This window comes from Neodothiora populina (assembly GCF_041146345.1).
Source record: "Neodothiora populina strain CPC 39397 chromosome Unknown canker_contig_14, whole genome shotgun sequence".
NCBI classification, from domain to species: Eukaryota; Fungi; Ascomycota; class Dothideomycetes; order Dothideales; family Dothioraceae; genus Neodothiora; species Neodothiora populina.
Window position 1 is genome coordinate 260,479 of NW_027191408.1, and position 19,822 is coordinate 280,300.

Consider the following 19,822-nt stretch of genomic DNA (forward strand, 5'->3'; position numbering starts at 1 on the left):
AAGCCTTAACCAGATTTGCTCAGCGTGTGTTCCCTGCAGACGATCTACACGGCCTGCGTCCAGACGACCAGAGGCATCAAGTGAGGTATACACTCGGTCGCGGACGTGGACTGGGTGATGTGAGCTACTAAGCCTGTGATATGCAGGGGATGTAGAAGCAGCTCAGCAACGGACCGGAATACAGCAACATCCATGCTAGCCACATGCATCCTTCCCGGTTGAAGCACCTGAAGACAGCTGAAACCTGCATCGTCAGATGCAAGTCATGCCTACGGTACATCGAGCAGTCCTGGATAGATCATCATTGACCATGACTTCCCAGACTGGCGGTCGTCTGGTTTCGAAATATCGAAGGCGTGATCAGCAAGTAGCTGGTACACCCAAGACAAGAGGGTACTTCACCAAAAAGCGACCGGGAACGAAGCAGGTTGCCATTTGCGGAGAGATGCCAACTGCCTTACCGAAGTCGTACATGTCTTATGGCAGTTAGCGAGCTCTTGCCGATGAGAGAGCGGCAAATCTAGCATTCGATGTTTCCTCGAACTGTAATTCAATACACGAATGCATCAGCTCCCCCTCATTCACCACGGTTTGGGAAGCGTGGCTGAAAAGTAGACCAGATTGAGGGGCCGTAGTGTCGACACGGCTGGTTAAGCTTTTGTGTTCGTTGGGAAACCACACGTGGAGGCGGGCTGCTGAACATGATTCTACAGTATCCTCGGCAAAACAGGCGAGTAGCTGTTGCCTGTGGTGTAACTGTATTCACGAGTGGTCGCGAACACGAATGACGGTGAATTAACTCGGATGTTGAGTTCGCACGTTTTCCATGTGTTATGCGAAACGGCAGAACCCCGCGACCGGCGGAAATGATGAGAATCTACCTACCTAGGCACTTCCAACTGGCACGTTCCCCCGCCTTCGCCCCAAGCTCGAGCCTCTCAGTCTATACCATTGACACATTGCTCCCGAGCCCTAGCGTTTGGTTAGTCCCAAAAGACCTACCCCTTGCACGTTAGTTCCATAATTGGTCAAATCCGATCTTCGTTTATACATCAAGATCGTAATGTCTGAAACCTCACGTTGAAAGTCATTCACGAAGAACACATCCGAGATGCATTTTCGCGTGCTCTACTCTATGTACCGCACGAGTCGTACCGAGTCACATTGTCCAGCGACACAAAGAAATTGTTCATCTTGCCGTGCTCCCCAAGGTCCTACCGAAGAAAACTTTCACCCTGTGCTTCTGGATGTTTCATTAACAATTGCAATAAGGAGCTATTACGGTGCCAGATGACTGTACGTCATTTTGACTCTGATCCCATGCTGATTATGAGCAGAATAAAAAGAAAAACGGGCGAGCATCATGAGGCCACACAAAATCGCTGTCTACGCGAAACACGAGTTCGGTAATGAAGTTATACTTCCGCGACGCTTGTGCATTTTACATCGGACGTGCGCATTACATCAGATATATCAGTCCTTATGCTCTGCTACCAAGTTCTGTTATGCCAGGCAGGGACATGTTGTTTTGTCTGCAGAACGGTAACTACAAACGATTCATGTCCGGAGCGTATTCCTGTTCAGACAATAGACGTTGGGATAGTGAAGACCATGGGGTTGGTCTGTGCCAGTCACATTTCAATGGTACCGCGGTTTTCGCGGATATACAGTAGCCTGCCAACGTTGTGGTACGGTCATCTCGTACCTGAACATCCGGAACACGAAGGTGTCATGCTGCGACTGTGGATGACCGATACATCCGCGCAAACAAGACGTTCATGATGATGAGAATTAAGTTAAATGATGGTTATATTCATTCAAAATGCTATCTAATATGTAGAAACCGACTCATGAACACGCCTCAACTAAGTTCTGTTGAGCCTCGAAGGATTCGTCGTTGATAAGGAAAATGGGGTATCTTTGAAGTTAGAAGGAAATTTGCAGCGACAATCGTAGATCGCGAAGTTTTGCGGCCGGAAGGGACGCAGCTCATTATCATAACTTGGCGTCTAGGATTCGTCATGCTTTCGATAGCTGCAGTTGATCGGTCGTCGAGTAGCATTAGTGGTCCACTAAGAACCTTGCATACTGCCATGAGAAAAGGAAATTTTTGGTATGAGAACATTCATCAGCGTAGGGTTGCTCAAAACGATGGTGAGCGAGGCGGCAGGAGTGCATCCTTGGTGATGCATCTCGAAGGAGTCCTGGGCGATACGTCGGAATATTTAGACGTCCAGCTATGTCCCCAGCTATCCGTCTGAGACGGAGTGGTAAGAAAGTACAAACCGGCTTCTTCCTTGCTGAACGGAGTCATGGAAACGCTCGGCTGTCTGTTTTCGGAGAATTGCCGTCCAGTTTCTGGATCCAACCCTTGTTCAACCTGTGTTCGTCGTTGGTTATTGGTGAACGGAACTGCGCTCCTCATTCGTGAAAGGGGGGTTGAGCCATAAGTTCCTTCGGATATCGTACTATCAAGGGCCTTGAACTTGAACACCCTACGTAGGACTGTCCAAATATATGGGAGATTCGTGACGAGAAGCGCTGTGCTACTCTCGCGGACATACTAGGATTTAGTGAGTAAGGCATCAAAGTAGCGGCAGGTATACGGATACATACCCAGAACGTCCATAGACTGCCGAAAGGCTGCGTGAAGGAGTAATACTTGTTGAGTATTGCGCACAGGATCACGAAAAGACCGAGTCCGAAAACGGAGACCAAGGCTATTTTCTTCCGTAGGGGGAATCGTGATCGAATAAACATCGGCAAGGCAATTATCAGAAGGATCGCATCTGACGAAAGGTTGAAAACGGCATTGGTGATGAGGTGATTGATTGCCGCATTGCACTGCTCCGATGGGGTTGGCACTTCGAAGTAGGCCTTGAACGGCCTACACCACACACCGAAATAGAATATCTCCATGAAGACGAAGCCAAATGCAACGTAGGCTGCCAAGATTTTAATGGCGATATTCTCCATGCGCCCAATAGTAAGTCGAGAATACATGATCAGAATGCAAGCTTTAGCTGCCCATCTGTAATAATATTAGTAAGATAGATGGTAAGATGCTCTATGAGACGAGAGTATTACACTGTGGCAATTTGACACTGTTCAACGACCAAGGTTAACTTGCTGCCATATTCCCGTTCTTTGATATCTTGTGGTGTCAAGGTACCGACGTCAAAACCAGGTGGGAGTAGATTGGTTGACGCGTGAGCGACATGATTGATAGTGACGACCAGGGTTATGTAAGTGCAAAGCGCGAACACCATAACCAAATCATCCGACTGAAGTTTGCGGAGTGAGCCAACGGCCATTATCCGTGAAGTACTAGAATAACAAAAATCAGCAAAAGACAGTCTGAGTCGAGAGACAGCAAGATCGTCTCACAATCGACATATTGCCACAAGCATCACTACGCTGAACCATATTCCTGTTTCGATAATCAAGGCCACCATAGCTGGACTCGGAACCCCGGACCGCCGGGCTCGTGGGCCAAGGCAAGAGTGCTCTGAGTACTGCTTCCTAAGGGTACTCTTGAGGCGACTGGCAACTGGTGATCTGTCTTGAGATGTTCATTTTTACTCAGATCCGGCTCATCTCCCAGTATCAGTGGTATAAGGGAAAGTTGGAGAGGAGATGGGAGTCCAGAGAACTTTATTATTCGGTGAGTGGTGCCCGCTGACGATGTGCGGGAAGAAGCTGACGATCATGAGTGACCCCAGGGTCTCATCTCACACAAGCCGTTTCTGGATCCTTATCGGTAGCATAACGACCTTGTCCCGCATTGCCAGGCGAGGCGCTGCCACCCCATCCAATAGTCCACGCCTCACACGTAAGTACAATTTGGCAAAAGCCAAAAGACTTTTTGCTCAAAAACTCCCCTCGATGTGGTCGCCAGTGTCCTGAATAATGGCTTCAAGCACAATCTCAGCCAACTTTTTTGCATATGTTAATAGAAAGATTTGATTAATGATCGTCATGGGCCATTGCGGACATACGCATAATGCGTACAACCCCGACGGCACTCGTATAACTGCACGCTACCTTATTTTACCCTATCACCGCCGGTTGCAAGGGCCGCCTGCCTGTTATGCGGCAAGACTTGAGCACAGGCTCAACAGGCTCCGTGCCCTTACTCAGGCTTTCCACGGTTGTGGAGAAATGGCGATTGGGCTGCCCGGACACCTGGCGTGGCTAGATGCATAGAGCACATATGCGCTTACAACGAGCCAAGCGACGCCATGACTCTACCCGACACATACCCCCATATGCCACATCGACATGTCAGCTTCAATGTACAGCTGTGCCTGGCGGGCTAGTGTTCGTACATCATTAGGGTTGTCATCGAAGTCAAAGTTTCTGGTAACACCCCTGACCTGGGTTCCGCATCCGTAATAGTCAACTTCGGATCGCGATGGGCTCGACTCTTTGGCGAGTCAAGATGAGATACGGCAGATCGTCTGTGTCCCAAGAATAATCTCATCGTGTCGGAAATTGCAGGAAGAATGGTAAAAATAACCATAAAGTATACCAAGAAAAAGAGGATATCAAGTATTCTTCTATCATATGAACCAGTCCTTGACGCCTATGCAGTTCCCAAAGTCAATGACCATCTCACCAATTGCGCCGTAGCTGATGCAAACCCCCCATTGCCACTCATCTTGGCGCATTACTTCACCTTTTCTAGGTACTCCTGCGAAGCATGCTCATACTCAACGGAGAGATACTTCGCCATGTTCTTGCTGAGCCATGTAGTCATCTTGTGAAGTTCCTCGCGTAACCGGCTCACAGCCTGTGAGTCCATGTTCGTATGTGCGATGAGATCCGGCATGGAGACTGCGGGTCTTCGTTCAGCTCTATGGGGTGTGAATATCATGTGGGATTATATACGTACCAAAAAGACGACAGAGATGTTCGACACCGTAGACATCTGCGACAGATTTGCCCGCCAATTCGCCTGTGCCCTTGACAAGTTGAGGATAGATCTCCTGGTACTGTGGTCTTTCCTGCCTGTAGAGCAGAATCCGACCTAAGCTTTTGTTAAAATATTCTTTAACTCCAGCTATGACTTCCTCGAGGATGTCGTTCTCTGCGCTACCAGGTTGACGATTCGCGCTCTCCGATGCAGCATAGTCCTCTAGGAATAACGTAACAGGAGCAGATGAAGGTAATGGCACAAGTCGATTTTCTCTTGTCACCTTCTCCCAGTCGTCGACAAGTACTGCCTTGAGAGTTTCAGGCATGAAGATCTTTACTGCGGGTCTTCGAAGATAATCTTCCTCCTATAGTCATAACGTTAGCGACACCCAAAACATTTGCCCGTCGGATCAATCACATCGTGCCAATCTTGTGACGCTACAGTCTTGCTGCACAGCATAATATTATTGATGCACACACACTCATCACATCCGCTTCAGGAAGTAAGAAGTAATGACGGTGTACCAACATATACTGAAAACAGTAGTGTTGAGGTGAGATTTGGAACCACATACCTTATCAATACCTTCATACTCGCGACCCCTTTTAGTTCCTCTGGAAGGTGGAGCAGCTGCGGTCGAATTTCTCTCCTCGCTGCCTCTAGTTGAGGACGCAGGATTCAGATCACCGCCAAAAGCACGCTTACGCGTAGACGTAGGTGCTGGTTTGGCAGCAGCTTTGCGTTGCGCATCCATTTCTTTTCGAAGATTTCGTGCAAGTTCAATATTTTCATCAGAATGCTTGCGCAGACGATCTTGCGGAACCCAATCATCCCAGCTGCGTTTGTTTTAAAGTCAGCATCAATCAAGAAGCAGGTGGCGCGATGCGCATAAGCTTCTTCACAAGTCGCCACACACACACGACTAACACAAAAGACGCAGTCTAAGGAAGCAGAAAAGGGTCATGATTGCTTCCTGATAAGCATACAGGATATGCAGGTAACGTGAAGACCAACATAATGCGGTTTCACGTACATTCAAGCAAGCATAGTATACGATATGTTTGTTCCGCGCAGGCAATCATGACCAAAGTGCGATGAAAAGAGTCAACTCACGTGTTTTTCCAGCCTTTGTAATGCACCTTGTACTGCCATGGGCCCTTCTTGTCACTGGCCTCGACAGGACGCGCATCGAGCACCTTTGCTTCGTAAAGGAGTTCGTGATGGAAGCAGAGAACTTTCTCATCCTTGTTGAAGATCTGGCCAGTAGTTGCAGGAGCCATCTTTGAAGCACACTGAGTCAATCGTTCAGAAGCGATTAGGACGAACTCGGTGGAGTATTTCGGATTGTTGTCTTTCGCAGGGAATCGTGCAAAAGGTGGGTGTCAAGATACAACTTTCAGTGATGGTCGCGAAAGATGTCCAAAGCTTTGACCCCCGCGTGCTGTTCTCACGGCACGAACGGGCAAATCCTCACACTACAGCGTTTGTTTCACTTAACTCCTGGACTCGGCAGGGCACAGCGATCAGTACCTAAGCAGGTGGTATGGAGATTGTGTAGAGATGGTATGTATCGTAGACACGAGAGTTGTGATTTATCTCATCTATCTTACCCTACAATCTAATCTATGATACGATTTATTCATATATATGCAAACCGTACTGCAACGTCAATCCGTCCCTTAGTCCACTTTCTTCTGCAGCCCCATTCTGGGCTTGTGAAGTAGCCCGAGAATGACGTTCAAGAACGCTCCAACTGGTGGGATAGCTGTGACAAGCCGTAATAGAAGGATTAGTCTGTAGATGATCGAGATGCAAGCCCGTACGACGTAATCCTTAGCGTTCAACGATGGTGCTGTACCACGGGAGAAGGTCGAGTCTGTGTAATCGAAAGGTAACCTCGCGCCTAAGTGGTCGATAGCAACTTTCAGGCCACTGCTGAAGCCGTCTTCGTGAAACCCATATTTTGTCCATGCTCCACAGTAAGTGATACCAGATGTGTTTTGTATCTCACTCAGCCTGTTTTGCGCACGTACTGCCGACACCGTATACAGTGGATGTCGGTACACGTATTTCCCTTGGGTATGACTTGGGTCAGGCGCATGCGGTGGATTCATAGTGACCAGGATTGGACCGTAAGTCTCCTCTGGTAGGTGCTGAAGCAAGTTCATCCAGTATGTGAGGCTAACACATGCTGGCTGGGACAACTTGGACGGAGTAGATCTTGTGAGATAGTTCCATGCCGTCCATACTTGCCGCCGCTTTGGCATCAACGAGAGGTCAGAGTGAAGGTATGCTACATTTTCTGATGTTTGGAAAGCACCGAGTATGTCTTTTTCGGTGGTTGACGGAGCAAATTGGCCATCAGACGACAAGAGAGGCAGAATATCGTCGCCGTGACATGCCATGATGACATGATCAAAAGTTGACGTCTCCAGGGCTCCTATTTTCTTGTTCGTGAACGTCAAATCGACTTTGAGCTGACCATTCTGTTGTTTTCGTGTCACAGTAGTGACAGGCGAGTTGGTATGGAAGTGATGCTTCTGTGGGTCCGCTCTCTGCAGTATGGCATCAATGTAGTTCTGAGAACCGCCCTTGATCGTTAACCATGTGGGTCGTGCGGCAATCGTAGATAGGAGATGATGGTTCCACATGAAGCGGACCAAAGTAATGACTGGGAACTCAAGACTTGTCTTGTCAGGGGAAGTACTCCATACGGCCGCAGTCATGGGTATCAGATAATCATCCTTGAATGCTTCCGAGTAGCCATGTTCATTTAGATACTCGCCAATTGTTTGCTCAGCACGATTGACACCTTGGCTGAGCTTGTTGTCATATACAAGTAGATCCACGGCAAACTGATTGAATCTTATGATGTCAAATATCATGTGCCAGAAGCTGGGACGCCAGATGTTCTCCTTCTGAGCAAAGATACCTTCAGCGGTGCCAGACCACTCAAAGAGACCACTGTCACGCGAGACGCCAAAAGTCATCAAGGTTGGCACGATCTTGACGTTGACCTCGTTTAGAAATCTGATCAAGTTGGCTACAGCTTGTCAGTACCCCGATGCTCCAAGAACTTCAGATCGAGGGGTGTACCAACGATATGTCGCAGAATTCATGACAATGAAGCCGGTGTCGACAGCCGTGCTATGGGCGCCATGCTTCCAGACTTGAGTGTTCGTGTGACCACCTAGACGATCCGACCGTTCGAATACATGTATCTCATGATCCGTACTTTGGAGAGCCCACGCGGCACCAAGTCCGGCGCAACCACTACCGATGATAGCAACACGCTTCCTCTCCATGCTAACTGTCGTGCTAAATGCTAAAGAATATGACGAGAGAAAGCGGTCTTCTCAGAAGAGTGAAACGGCATGGGCAGAGGCAGCCGTTGCCACAATTGTAAGACATTCTACGACGCGACCATGCTAGACAAACCGCGATGAAGCCTACCTGGTCTTGTTCACCCAGATCGTAACTGAGGGGAGCGATGTCATTGACTTTTGCGTGCCAAGACTATGCGCTGCACGAGAACGGGTCGTTCTCAGAGCCTGCAACAACATGGTCAATCGTCGACCTAGACTGTTGATGATGTCTATTCGAGTTCTAGCAGTAACTGTCTGAGAAGCGCTTGTACCCACAGTACGCAGTGACTGTCTAGACGAACACGAGAAGTCCATATTACTGTACTGTGATATTCAACATTACAAGACGGCTAAGGACATTAGGGAGAACGCCAAGATGCCGAGGTGCGGAGGTCGGGGTGCCTTCCCTTCCCGCGACGTCAAGGGACGACTGAAAGCGGATGCCTTTATACCATACATTACTTTGCCTTAGCACTACAACTCTATGCGCCAATAAATCATCGTCAATTATTACATTGCCGTCTCTTCGAATTCCGAAGACTGCTTCTGTGATATTTCTGGTACTAGTCATATCATCTCGCCTCAACTCAGGACAAGGACCATCGAACACCGCCCACCGCTACTAGTCAACACAGGCAGCAACCGCTCGCGCTCCTCGATCAGCAATACATCATGGCCAACCCTCTGGACACAGATACTGGCTCCGAGCTCTTCAGCAATTATGAAGCAGAACTGAAACTCGTGCAAGCCGACCTCAGCCAGGTCCTCGACCAAATTGTGGAGCTTTCTGGCGAGCAGCGCAAGGCTGCAATCGGCAGGGCAGAACGTTCGATAGAAGAGGCAAAAGAGCTTGTGAGTAGTCGCTTATCACGGATCGACCCATGCAATTGTCGCTGATTTGTCGTCTGTATTAGCTTGATAGCATGCGCATGGAGAAGGAGAATCTGCCCGCCAGTCAGAAGACCAAGACGAATGTCCGCTTCCGCAACTACCAGACCGATGTCGACATCGCCAAGCGCAAGTTGGACTCACTCACCAGCGATCGATCAGCGCTCTTCGGCAAGCGTTACACTGACAATCCGACCGAGGACGATCAAATGGCGCAGAGGCAACAGCTCTTGTCAGGAACCGATAGACTTGAAAGATCCAGCGGCCGCTTGCGGGAGAGTCAGCGTATTGCTCTGGAGACCGAGGATGTTGGCCGCAATACACTTGCCGACCTCGCCAGACAGCGCGAGACCATTGAGCACACTCGAGGCACTCTGCTGGAGAGTGAAGGTTACACGGACAGAAGCAACAAGACTCTCAGGGGCATGGCCCGTAGGTAATGACCGGCCCAAGCTTACCCACAATACTGCACATTGGCTGACGTCTCACTCAGGATGGCTACGAACAAAATAATCACCATTTCGATTATAACGGTGCTGGTTCTCCTTATTCTCGCGGTCGTTGCTAGCAAGTTCAGGTGATGACAATATTTGTGAACGTTTCCATGGGTGTTGTGGCGTTTACTTGGATGGACCTTCAAAGGTCCGGAGGATGAAGGACGGATGGCTCTGAAGATATACATTTAATTTCATCATTATGCAACGCTCTGCGTTTATGTTCGATTCATGCTTCATTCGCACACTTCGTCGCAAAATCAAGCAGTGCGGCATTGACCTCGTCAGGATTGGAGAAACTCAAGTAATGCTGCCCACCGTCGACAACTTGCAACCTCGTGTCCGGACTGTTGACGAACAACTTGATCTCTTCCGTCGCATTTTCGACGCTGTACACGACATCCGCAGTGCCTTGCATCCACAACACCGGGCACAGCACATCAAAGACACGTCCGTGGAGACCATCTCTGTCTCGGAGGCAGATCGCCGCCATTCGCGCCTGTCTGCGACCCGCATCGCCACCCCAATTCGTCTTGATCGCCTGCCTCCAGAAGTCACGATCCGCGCTCGAGACGCCACTCCCGAAGCCAGTGTCGATGGTGAGGTCGCAGAAGTTGTCGTCGGGCTCAAAGTCAGGCATGCTGCCCGTGGTGCTCAAGGCGTCAATGATACCCGTCAGGATCTTGCCCGCGTCCCAGCAGCGTAGTTTCATGGTCCGCTCGGATTCGTAGTCTAGTGATGTTCCCAGCAGGACGATACCTAGCACCTATGCTGTCACTTAGCCTCCCATATCTATATGATCGTGATACAAGATGTATCAGATAATGAGAATGGTCCTACTGATTGAGGCGCAAGCAGCGCCATACGCACAGCAACAAATCCTCCCTGCGACGTGCCCACAGGCACATATCCCGCCTTCAAACCCAGCTGCTCCAAGACCTGCAGGTTCACAATAGCAGTGTCCCAATAAGTCCAATGCGGGCTCTTGGTTCGCGTCTTGCCATGACCGAGCACATCCACAGCGAGGAGATTATATCTCCCAGTCAGTGCGTTGTTGGAGAATTGAGGTCTGTAGATGTCCACGCTTGTCGCGAAGCTGTGGATTAGCACCAGAGTCGGCTTGGAGGCGTCGGCGGATGAGAGCCAGTAGTTTGCGGTCGTGCCGCCTAGGTGGGGGACTTCGAGGGTCTTTTGGACTGAGGTCATGGTTGGGGATTGTTATGCTGCTATGTTCGCTCTTTGATTGTAAGATAAGAGTTGCGACAGTCAACCTGCTAGCTGGGCATAGACTCGCGCAGACAAGTTGGGGTGGTATGTTATATATATACATATTAATAGCCTTACGATACAGCCAATCACGGCTATTACGGACCGCCGACGATAGCATGAATGACCAAAGTCAAAAGCATCGAGCTACGCCAGGCAAAGCCATGATCTGCCCCATGAGTGAGGTAAGATGTGATACAGCACCTTAGTCGTCGCTTGCCGTGCCGCTGTGTGGATCCCACTTCCTCAGGTACCTATACCGCAGCAAAGTAGCTAATCAATCAGAACCCGCCAACTCATGTGATGCATATGACCGTTTGGGCTGCTCACTGCAGCTCGGGACTTGAGGGTCTCACATACTACAGTTCACAGCACAGTAAATGCTGCACTGCACTACGTGGGTTTATCTTCAACAGATGTGGTCTATGACAAGTACCGTACTTCGTGTGGGGTGATATGATGTGGGGACCACATCTTTACCTGAGTTATTCAGCTTTCTACACGTATGCGGGGAGGGCGACCCTGGCTGTGATTGACATTGCCCGGACGTCGACTTCTGCTATTTGTATCTACCATGCAGTGAGAATTATAGACGGAAAGCAAAGCAGCTCGATTACCACTGTAACTATCTTGATCTCCTCCAGGGAAGAGAAATGTTCCGACTTGTGCGATTATAGATCTGAGGACTCAGATTGTGAGATCTTGCTTTACACGTCGTGAGTGTAATACTTCAACAACAGAAGAGACTAAGCCAAAATAGACCCACACCATCACCATCGCAATGATATACGCGTGTGGGTTCAATGCATTTGGTCAACTGCGAAATGACACAAATGACGACATCTGCACGCCCCAGAAGATCCATGACACAGCAGACGACGTCTTCTTTGCCGGCTGGAGTGAAACGATCCGTACGGCGCACTTTATTCCTTTCGTAGTCCTACACTTACGCTGACCAATTAGACCAGTGAAGGTTGATAACACATTAATTCGCGCAGGCATTGAATGCGATGACTGGACGCAGATCGAAATACTGCTTGACTCAGATCAGAAGTTTGATCATGGCATCGGCGACCACAATGGCCTTATAGGGGCCTTGAACAGTAGCTTTAGGTTCTGCCAGATCACGACGCCTAATAGGCTGGCGCTGTTGTCAACACCCGACCGCCCCAAGATTGCACGTATAGCATGTGCTGGTAACGGCAAGGTAGCGATTGTATTGGGTCAGCCTGAGACAGGTCTTGCACAGATATTTGAGTTCCCTACTTTCATCGACTTCAAACATTGGGTTGTGGACTCTACGACAGGATCACTGGGACGTATATACCGCGGCAACAAAAGTCACGCTATAGAGGGCCGAATCAAACAGCTCACGGCGAGTGCCACCACTTTTGTTCTTCTCCTTGACAGCGGCGAGGTCTACACGTGGGGTGATGCGCGCCATCGTAATCTCGGACGCAACACCAGCACGGTCGACGAGACACTCGCGAGCGCCGATGAACCAGGCATGGTGGAGGCGCTCGGCGGAGTGAAGATTGCCAAGGTCGCAGCTGGATGCTGGATGACAATAGTATTGTCGGAGGATGGCGCTGCCTACATATGGGGAAGGGGAACGCCAGGTACAGAACACACCTTGCGTGCGTTGGCAGATCTTGACCCATCAGAGGTTGCTCTGATAGATATATTGGATTCGATCAATGGGGAGCCTATGGATGTGCTTGATATTGCTGTCGGAGACGGTCACGCACTGTTGTTGATGCAAGATGGTCACGTCTACGGAGCTGGAGAGAACAGCAATGGTCAAGTTGGGATTGACAGCAAGTATCAATATGTGGACGATTGGAGAAGGCTAGACGTCGAAGCAGAATTGACATGCCTCGGGGTGCATGCGGGCTCGAAAAGCTCATTTATGAAGCTCAGGAACAACTCAGATGACCCGCTCTGAGAGTATCTCTGTACAGCACCGATCTTGACGAATTTGCTCATCAGTTTATACCTGTTTACTGAGAAGACCATAAGAGCAGCAGCAGGAGTAAGATAGCTGCACAACGCATGCAGGATCATCAAACAAGCGAAGTGAGAGCAAGACCGAGGGCACGACATTTCGAGCCGCCATTGCTGCCGGCTCTACCTACAAGTAATTAAGACACGGATGCCGATTTCACACACACAGCACTTGACTTGTGGAGCAATGTACTGGTCGACTCTCTGGGCTACGGCATGTGATGATGTGGTCATGAGGGTAACGCGTTTCAACAAATCGGCGTTACAAATACACGGGCAGTTCTCTATCGAGCTTACAACAGCCTTATTTCACGTGGGATGGCCAACGAAGAAGATGCAAGGAAGCATGTTCGGCGGGAGTTGTTGATTCGACGTCCTCCGAACTCCGAATCCAGGTACAATCTTGGCGAATGACGTCGCAGTTCCCTCACTGGACATGCGTTTGACATGTGAAAGAGCTCCGTGGATAGCCTGAAGTTTGTTTGTCTTACTCTTTTTAACATGCAGAGCTCCTGTTCAAGAGCTTGCATTTGACTCGGATTACTCGAGTATATTGGTAGTATATAGCATTCTCCCCGTCGAAGAGCCTCAACAATCATCATGGCTGGCCCACTCGATACCGTGGGACAGATGATTAACCGAATATTCATGGTCTGGTACAACATCTACCAGACCCTCCTCGCTAAACTGCTTTCACCTATACCTCCACCTCCAGGAAAGAAACTCCGCAGACCCAGAATTGCTATCATCGGTGCCGGTCTCACAGGTGTCGCTGCTGCTAGCCACTGTGTTGGACATGGATTCGATGTCATGATCTTTGAGGCTGGCGGGAAGAATGCCATTGGTGGCATCTGGGCTGTGAGATGACATGAAGTGAAACTATGCAAATTGCCTTGCTGACCAGAAATTTAGAAAGTGAATTCAACATCTGGTCTCCAGATTCATTCCATCATGTATCGCTTCTTCCCCTCGGTCTCATGGAGTAAGGGCTATCCTACTCAAAAAGAGATTGTCGACGAGGTCAAGAAGATCTGGGAGACATATGGTTTGCAAGACAAGACAAAGTTCAATTACAAGGTCGACTCAGTTCGTAAAAATCACCATGGCAAATGGGTCATTAACGACGGAGGTCACGGAACCTTTGACGGTATTGTGGCTGCAGTTGGCTCTTGCGGTGACCCTAAGATGCCTAAAATTCCTGGCCAAGAGAAGTTCAAGGGTGACATCTACCACTCGAGTAGATTGGATGGCAAGAACGTGAAAGACAAGACGGTCCTCATCATCGGTGGTGGTGCGAGCGCCGTTGAAGCCATGGAGTTTTGTGCCAAACAGGGGGCCAAGAAGGCCAAAATCTTGTCGAGGGTGCGTACCGACATATATGTTCAACTAGATGCTTTGCTAACCATCATGAATAGTCAGAGAAGTGGATCATACCCCGAAACCCGGTCATCGACATGCTCCTGGCCTTCAACATCTTCGGACAGGAGACATTTCTTTCATGGATACCTGAGAAACTCCTGCGAATGTTCTTCTATCGTGACTTGACAGACATCTCGCCACCCCCTGGTACCGGTGGACTGTTCGAAGAGACGCCGATGGTGAACACGGATATCTTGGACCAGATTCGCGAAGGGAGAGCAGAATGGCTTCGAGGAGATATCGTCGAAGTCGAGGACAACGGTATACAGTTCAATCACAGATCCCAAGGCGTACCGAAGAATGGACCTGGCCGCGAGAAGCTTGTGGAAGGCGAAGTGATCATCATGGCGACGGGCTACAAGCGGCCTAGTCTGAAATTCCTGCCCGAGGAGTGTTTCGAGGAGCCGTACCTCCCGCCAAACTGTGAGTCTTTTCGCTAATGTACTGGCTATGCAGGAGTCCTGACATTGAGTGACCAGGGTACCTTCAAACCTTCCCTCCCCAGCACAGGAGCATCTGCGCCAACAACTGCACCTACGTCAACGCCATCGGCACGGTCGGAAACTTTCACATCGGTGTCTACACACGTATCTTGCTCATGTTCCTGATCGATCCTCTGACTCGACCATCGACGTACTGGATGGAGAAATGGATCGACATGACGAAGTGGGTCAAGAGGATGAGCCCGACGGAAGCATTTGATTTCTTCACGTACAGCGAGCTGATCTGGTGGTTTACCTTTGTAAGTGCTGTCCAGGCTTGGGTGTAATTGTTGAGAAGAGGCTGATTTTAGTGTCAAACAAACAGTGTGTGGTCATCAACCCGTTCCGCTGGAAGTGGGCGCTCTTTGTGTTTATGGGAATCGGCATCAACTTGCCAGAGTATGTTGTGGAAAAGGAGACCGAGATCAGGAACGGACTCGGGATGCCTGCCGATGAGAAGACGCACACGTACTGAGGCCTTTGGTGTCAGGGGAGTCTTGGTCAGCCAGGGATGAATGGACGAGGCTGTCAGGCGGCGGAAAAGAGGAATCTGACGAGACACGCTAGACGGACGGTGAATGATGGGAATAGCATGACATAGAACATCCATAACAATGCTTCAACGCCAAACCTCGTAAAATTCCGACCATCACCTAGCATCATTCCACGCAGGCGGCTTCTCGTCCCTGGTGAATTTATGCTGATACTTCTCCTCATACCATGTAACCGGAAAGAAAACATAACTCATAAGCACACAGACCCAAGTAGCCACAAGCTGCCAAAGCGGCACGAGCATCCAAAACCACGGCAAAATGAACTTGACAAACTGATCCGTCTGATACAGATCATTCTGACTTGTAATCAGCCACTTGCCTCCGCCCAACCTCACCTCCTCCTCCTTACTCCTCGCGGGCAGCCGCTCAAGATGCAGCACCGTGACAAGCGAAACCTCGGACCTATGCGTCGGCACCGCCCAGATGGCAAAGACCTGCGTCATGCCGACATACAGCACGCCATTGGCCTCGTCGAACGACACGGACGTCACACGCGCGCTGATGCGCGGCGACATGATCTTGTACCAGCGGTAGATGCGCGAGATCAGGTAGCGAGAGTTGGAGTAGGAGCCGGTGCGGCAGAAGGGGTGCGTGAACTGCGCATTTGGGGTGAAGTATTTCTCTATCGCGCTGGCTTGCTCCTGGGGCGGGGTGCTGACTAGCTGGGAGATGACCGAGGGGATCTCGCGGACTGGTTGGAGAGGAGTTGGTTGAAAGGTCATGTTTAGGGTGGGGGTCTTTTTTGGGAGGGGATGATCGGGTGAGATGTAGGTATTTACCTGGGTCTTCCATCTTGATGGATCTCGGATGGGTGATCTGCTGGGGAGGTTTGGTATTGGTTGCTGTAGAATGCTGCAATGTGAGGACAATGGCTTTTCTTGTTCCAATTGGGACAAGTGATGCGATAAGAAGCTGAATGGGAATCTGATATAGTATGAAGTGTCTTACAACTGTAAGGTAGAATTGGTAAAGACAAGGTAAGGTGTGTAAAGTCATATGGTTGTTTCGTCGACTGCGTAGAAATGAGGAAGGTACGATCACATGTCAATCATTCTATCAATCCTACGTCATGGCTCTTTCAAACTTCTGGTATATCACGAGTCAGCGATAAGGGACGATGGAGAGTGGTTCGAGTCATGAGAGGTCAAACAAACGCCAAGCTTTCGATCCTTCCTCTCCGGCTTATCGATAGCCCGCGGCTGCCCAATCTGGAATTTCTGAATTCGGACCCTAAAATCCATTCCATCTTTTTATTTTTGGATCAATTCATTTCTATCTCAGCCATCCAAGGAGCGAGAAGGAGGCACCCTTTGGCCTACACGAAAACCTCGACTGCTTCCATGATATAGAAAAGAAACAGAAAACTGGATCACTCAATCCCGTTCAGATTCAAGGCCGGAGGCAGCAGCGGCGCCAACATGGTTTCCAACGAGCAGCACCACCACCGGAGCACCACCAAGTCTTCGCACAAGCCCTTCAAGTCCAAGCATCTGTCCAAGGGAGCGTTGAAGGAGAAAAGCAAGGGTACGTTGTGTTCTGTCGCTTCCACCTGCATACCATACCTGCACGAGTCTGACTAGACCTTTCTTCGCTCCAGGCAAAGTCGAGTCACTGTCATTCGAAAAAGGAGCGAGAAAGACGCCGCACCAGCAGGTCATGTCCAAGTTCGACCGTCGCAACAAGGCAAAGCAGCTCCGAATCACCAAAGGCGCCGAACACGACAAGGCCACCAGCGTCTTTGCCGGCAAGGATGGCGCTCCCAGGATCATCGCAGTCATTCCTCTCTGTGAAGATATTTCGAGCACCGAAGCTGTCAAGAGCCTGATGCAGAGTGTCGACGTCGAGGACGAGATCCCGCAGTCTGGAACATACCGATTGGACATCGCCAGATTCAAGCAGAAGCTGCAGTTCATCACGCTCGCACGAAGGAACGTCATGGACGCCATGGATGCCTGTCGTCTGGCCGACTTTGTTCTGTTTGTTATGAGCGCAAACGAAGAGGTGGATGCCTTGGGAGACAGCATGCTGCGCACCATCGAGAGCCAGGGTGTTTCCAACGTCATGACCGTCGCCCAAGGAATCGACAAGATCGAGCCCGCCAAGAGACGACCGCAAGTCCTGGCCAGTCTGAAGAGCTTCATCACCCATTTCTTCAACTCCCAGGAGCGTGTGCATTCTCTTGACTCCCGCCAGGACTCGTCCAACGTTGTCCGCTCACTCTGCACAACCACACCCAAGGGCATCAGATGGAGAGAGGACAGGAGCTGGATGTTGCTGGACCACTTGCATCTTCCCGAGTCTGCAGAGGACAGTCTTGTTGTCACAGGTGTCGTAAGAGGAAGAGGACTCAAGGCCGACAGACTGGTTCAGGTGGGTGACTGGGGTGACTTCCAGATCGAGACGATTGTTGCCGCCCCGCTGGAGAGCAAGAAGAGAGGACCAAAGGACGCAATGGCTGTCGACGACGCCGCACCAGCCCTGGAAGTGCTCGAAGAACCCTCGGCCGACCAGGACGACCTGGAGGAGCTCGCGCCCGAAGAGATTGCCATGGACGACGCAGAAGACGATTATCCCGTCTCTCTAGCACCCACGGAGCAAAAGGGAGTCCTCCTGGATGACCATCACTACTTCTCCGACGAGTCTGATGTCGAAGAAGACCTGCCTAAGCGCATGCCCCGTGGAACCTCCAAGTACCAGTCCGCCTGGTACGCTGGAATCGGCGAACTCTCCGACTCTGGATCCGATCTCGAGTCGGTCAACGGCGACGATGACGGTGACCTCAACATGGATGGACCTGCGCCTATTCCTGCTGACGGTGTCGAGGGAATGGCCGGACGCGAAGCTACCGAGTACGCTCCCTCTGAGTACCCACAAAGCGAGATGTTCCTCGATCCCTCGCCCGAGGATGAGGCCGAGCAACTCGCTGCTTACCGTGCTGAACGAAAAGAAGCCGAGGAAGATCTTGAGTTTCCCGACGAGATCGAACTCCACCCCAACGTCGCCGCGCGCGAGCGTCTGGCCAAATACAGAGGCCTCAAGAGTCTACGAACATCGCATTGGGAGACATCGGAAGACAAGCCGTACGAGCCGGAAGAGCAGTCGCGCCTGCTCGAGATTGGCAACTACAAAGCCGCCAAGCACAAGATGGTCAACGAGGCTCTCGTTGGTGGCGTCAAGCCCGGCACTCGAGTTGCAGTCTATCTGCGCGTCCCGGAGACTACTTCTGTACAGTCATTACGACTGCTACCCGCCCCTACCGGTGTCTTTTCGTTGTTGAGACACGAGCACAAGCGCACGACTTGCAACCACACAATCACGCTCAACAGCGACTACCCCGAGCCCCTAAAGAGCAAGGATACGCTTATCATGCAATGCGGACCGCGTCGCATGCTCATCAACCCTCTTTTCTCCCAAGCAGGCAACACGCCGAACAACGTCCACAAGTTTGAGCGTTACCTGCACCCGGGTCGCACCGCGGTGGCTACATTCACCGGACCTCTGATCTGGGGCAGCGTGCCGTGCCTATACTTCAAGCAGACGTCTACCATCCCTGAGCGCGAGATTGACTCGGACGACGAAGACAAGATGGCGGCTCTCGAGAGACCGGGTGAGAAGCCCGAGTACACGCTCATCGCCACGGGCACCTCGGTCGCACCGGCCAGCAACCGAGTCATCGCCAAACGCGCCATCCTGACCGGTCATCCTTATAAGATCCACAAGCGTGTCGTCACCGTGCGCTACATGTTCTTCAACAACGAGGACGTGGCGTGGTTCAAGGCTCTGCAGCTGTGGACCAAGCGCGGCAGAAGCGGTTTCATCAAGGAGTCGCTCGGCACGCACGGTTACTTCAAGGCGCAGTTCGATGGCAAGATGAACCCCATGGATGCCATCGGTGTCAGTCTGTACAAGAGAGTGTGGCCCAGATGGGCGAGACACTGGGTGCCTGGTCAAGAGGGCGGGGCTGCCGATCAGCAGGTCGAGGACGCAGAGGCGCCGCAGCTGGTGGAAATGGCAGAGTAAGGCATGGAGACACAACAACGACCCGAGCAGAATCTTCCGAGACAGAAGCAAGACAAGGATGGGAAAGGATTCTTCTTCGTTTCTAGAGGTCCCATGGATGACCAAGACATAAAAGTGCACATGAAACGCGAGAATATAACGATACCTTGATCAACACAGTCTTCTTCTTTCTTTTCGTATGCCTTCGTACCGGGAAGCAACACTAAGTGTTTCTTCAATGAATTAGTCAGTCAATCAGTTCAAACCAATGCTTCAAACAGCCCACGCCAAGCCGCATTTCCACTTTCTGTTCCCAATCTAGACAAGACGCGACTGACCAGAAACCAACGCGTCTTCCCCAGATGATCCCATTTATTCTACAGTAATTACCTACTCTCTACATGAATAATCACTTTACGACACACTCGACCCC

At 50.6% G+C, this 19,822-nt stretch overlaps 8 protein-coding genes across 8 annotated transcripts; 3 read left to right on the forward strand and 5 right to left on the reverse strand.

Moving 5' to 3' along the window:
* Window positions 1–2,143: 2,143 nt before the first annotated feature.
* On the reverse strand, window positions 2,144–3,455 carry AAFC00_002058 (uncharacterized protein; the record flags this gene model as incomplete). The annotated part of the gene is made up of 4 exons (XM_069341330.1): window positions 2,144–2,563; window positions 2,617–3,031; window positions 3,088–3,327; window positions 3,388–3,455. 4 exons carry the CDS (start codon window positions 3,453–3,455, stop codon window positions 2,144–2,146), a joined length of 1,143 nt encoding a protein of 380 aa, XP_069201407.1.
* A 1,214-nt stretch (window positions 3,456–4,669) lies between these two features.
* Window positions 4,670–6,198, reverse strand: AAFC00_002059 (uncharacterized protein; the record flags this gene model as incomplete). Its single annotated transcript, XM_069341331.1, has 4 exons — window positions 4,670–4,836; window positions 4,895–5,282; window positions 5,493–5,754; window positions 6,032–6,198. The coding sequence occupies 4 exons, from the start codon at window positions 6,196–6,198 to the stop codon at window positions 4,670–4,672; spliced, it is 984 nt and encodes a 327-aa protein (XP_069201408.1).
* Window positions 6,199–6,597: 399 nt separating this feature from the next.
* AAFC00_002060 (uncharacterized protein) lies at window positions 6,598–8,223 on the reverse strand (the record flags this gene model as incomplete). Its single annotated transcript, XM_069341332.1, has 2 exons — window positions 6,598–7,961; window positions 8,019–8,223. The coding sequence occupies 2 exons, from the start codon at window positions 8,221–8,223 to the stop codon at window positions 6,598–6,600; spliced, it is 1,569 nt and encodes a 522-aa protein (XP_069201409.1).
* A 732-nt stretch (window positions 8,224–8,955) lies between these two features.
* AAFC00_002061 (uncharacterized protein) lies at window positions 8,956–9,752 on the forward strand (the record flags this gene model as incomplete). The annotated part of the gene is made up of 3 exons (XM_069341333.1): window positions 8,956–9,135; window positions 9,198–9,607; window positions 9,665–9,752. The coding sequence occupies 3 exons, from the start codon at window positions 8,956–8,958 to the stop codon at window positions 9,750–9,752; spliced, it is 678 nt and encodes a 225-aa protein (XP_069201410.1).
* Window positions 9,753–9,894: 142 nt separating this feature from the next.
* AAFC00_002062 (uncharacterized protein) lies at window positions 9,895–10,871 on the reverse strand (the record flags this gene model as incomplete). The annotated part of the gene is made up of 2 exons (XM_069341335.1): window positions 9,895–10,431; window positions 10,506–10,871. 2 exons carry the CDS (start codon window positions 10,869–10,871, stop codon window positions 9,895–9,897), a joined length of 903 nt encoding a protein of 300 aa, XP_069201411.1.
* A 2,664-nt stretch (window positions 10,872–13,535) lies between these two features.
* Window positions 13,536–15,311, forward strand: AAFC00_002063 (uncharacterized protein; the record flags this gene model as incomplete). Its single annotated transcript, XM_069341336.1, has 5 exons — window positions 13,536–13,793; window positions 13,848–14,297; window positions 14,351–14,777; window positions 14,834–15,096; window positions 15,162–15,311. The coding sequence occupies 5 exons, from the start codon at window positions 13,536–13,538 to the stop codon at window positions 15,309–15,311; spliced, it is 1,548 nt and encodes a 515-aa protein (XP_069201412.1).
* A 174-nt stretch (window positions 15,312–15,485) lies between these two features.
* AAFC00_002064 (uncharacterized protein) lies at window positions 15,486–16,182 on the reverse strand (the record flags this gene model as incomplete). Its single annotated transcript, XM_069341337.1, has 2 exons — window positions 15,486–16,081; window positions 16,170–16,182. 2 exons carry the CDS (start codon window positions 16,180–16,182, stop codon window positions 15,486–15,488), a joined length of 609 nt encoding a protein of 202 aa, XP_069201413.1.
* Window positions 16,183–16,808: 626 nt separating this feature from the next.
* AAFC00_002065 (uncharacterized protein) lies at window positions 16,809–19,410 on the forward strand (the record flags this gene model as incomplete). Its single annotated transcript, XM_069341338.1, has 2 exons — window positions 16,809–16,914; window positions 16,988–19,410. The coding sequence occupies 2 exons, from the start codon at window positions 16,809–16,811 to the stop codon at window positions 19,408–19,410; spliced, it is 2,529 nt and encodes an 842-aa protein (XP_069201414.1).
* Between the last annotated feature and the right edge of the window lie 412 nt (window positions 19,411–19,822).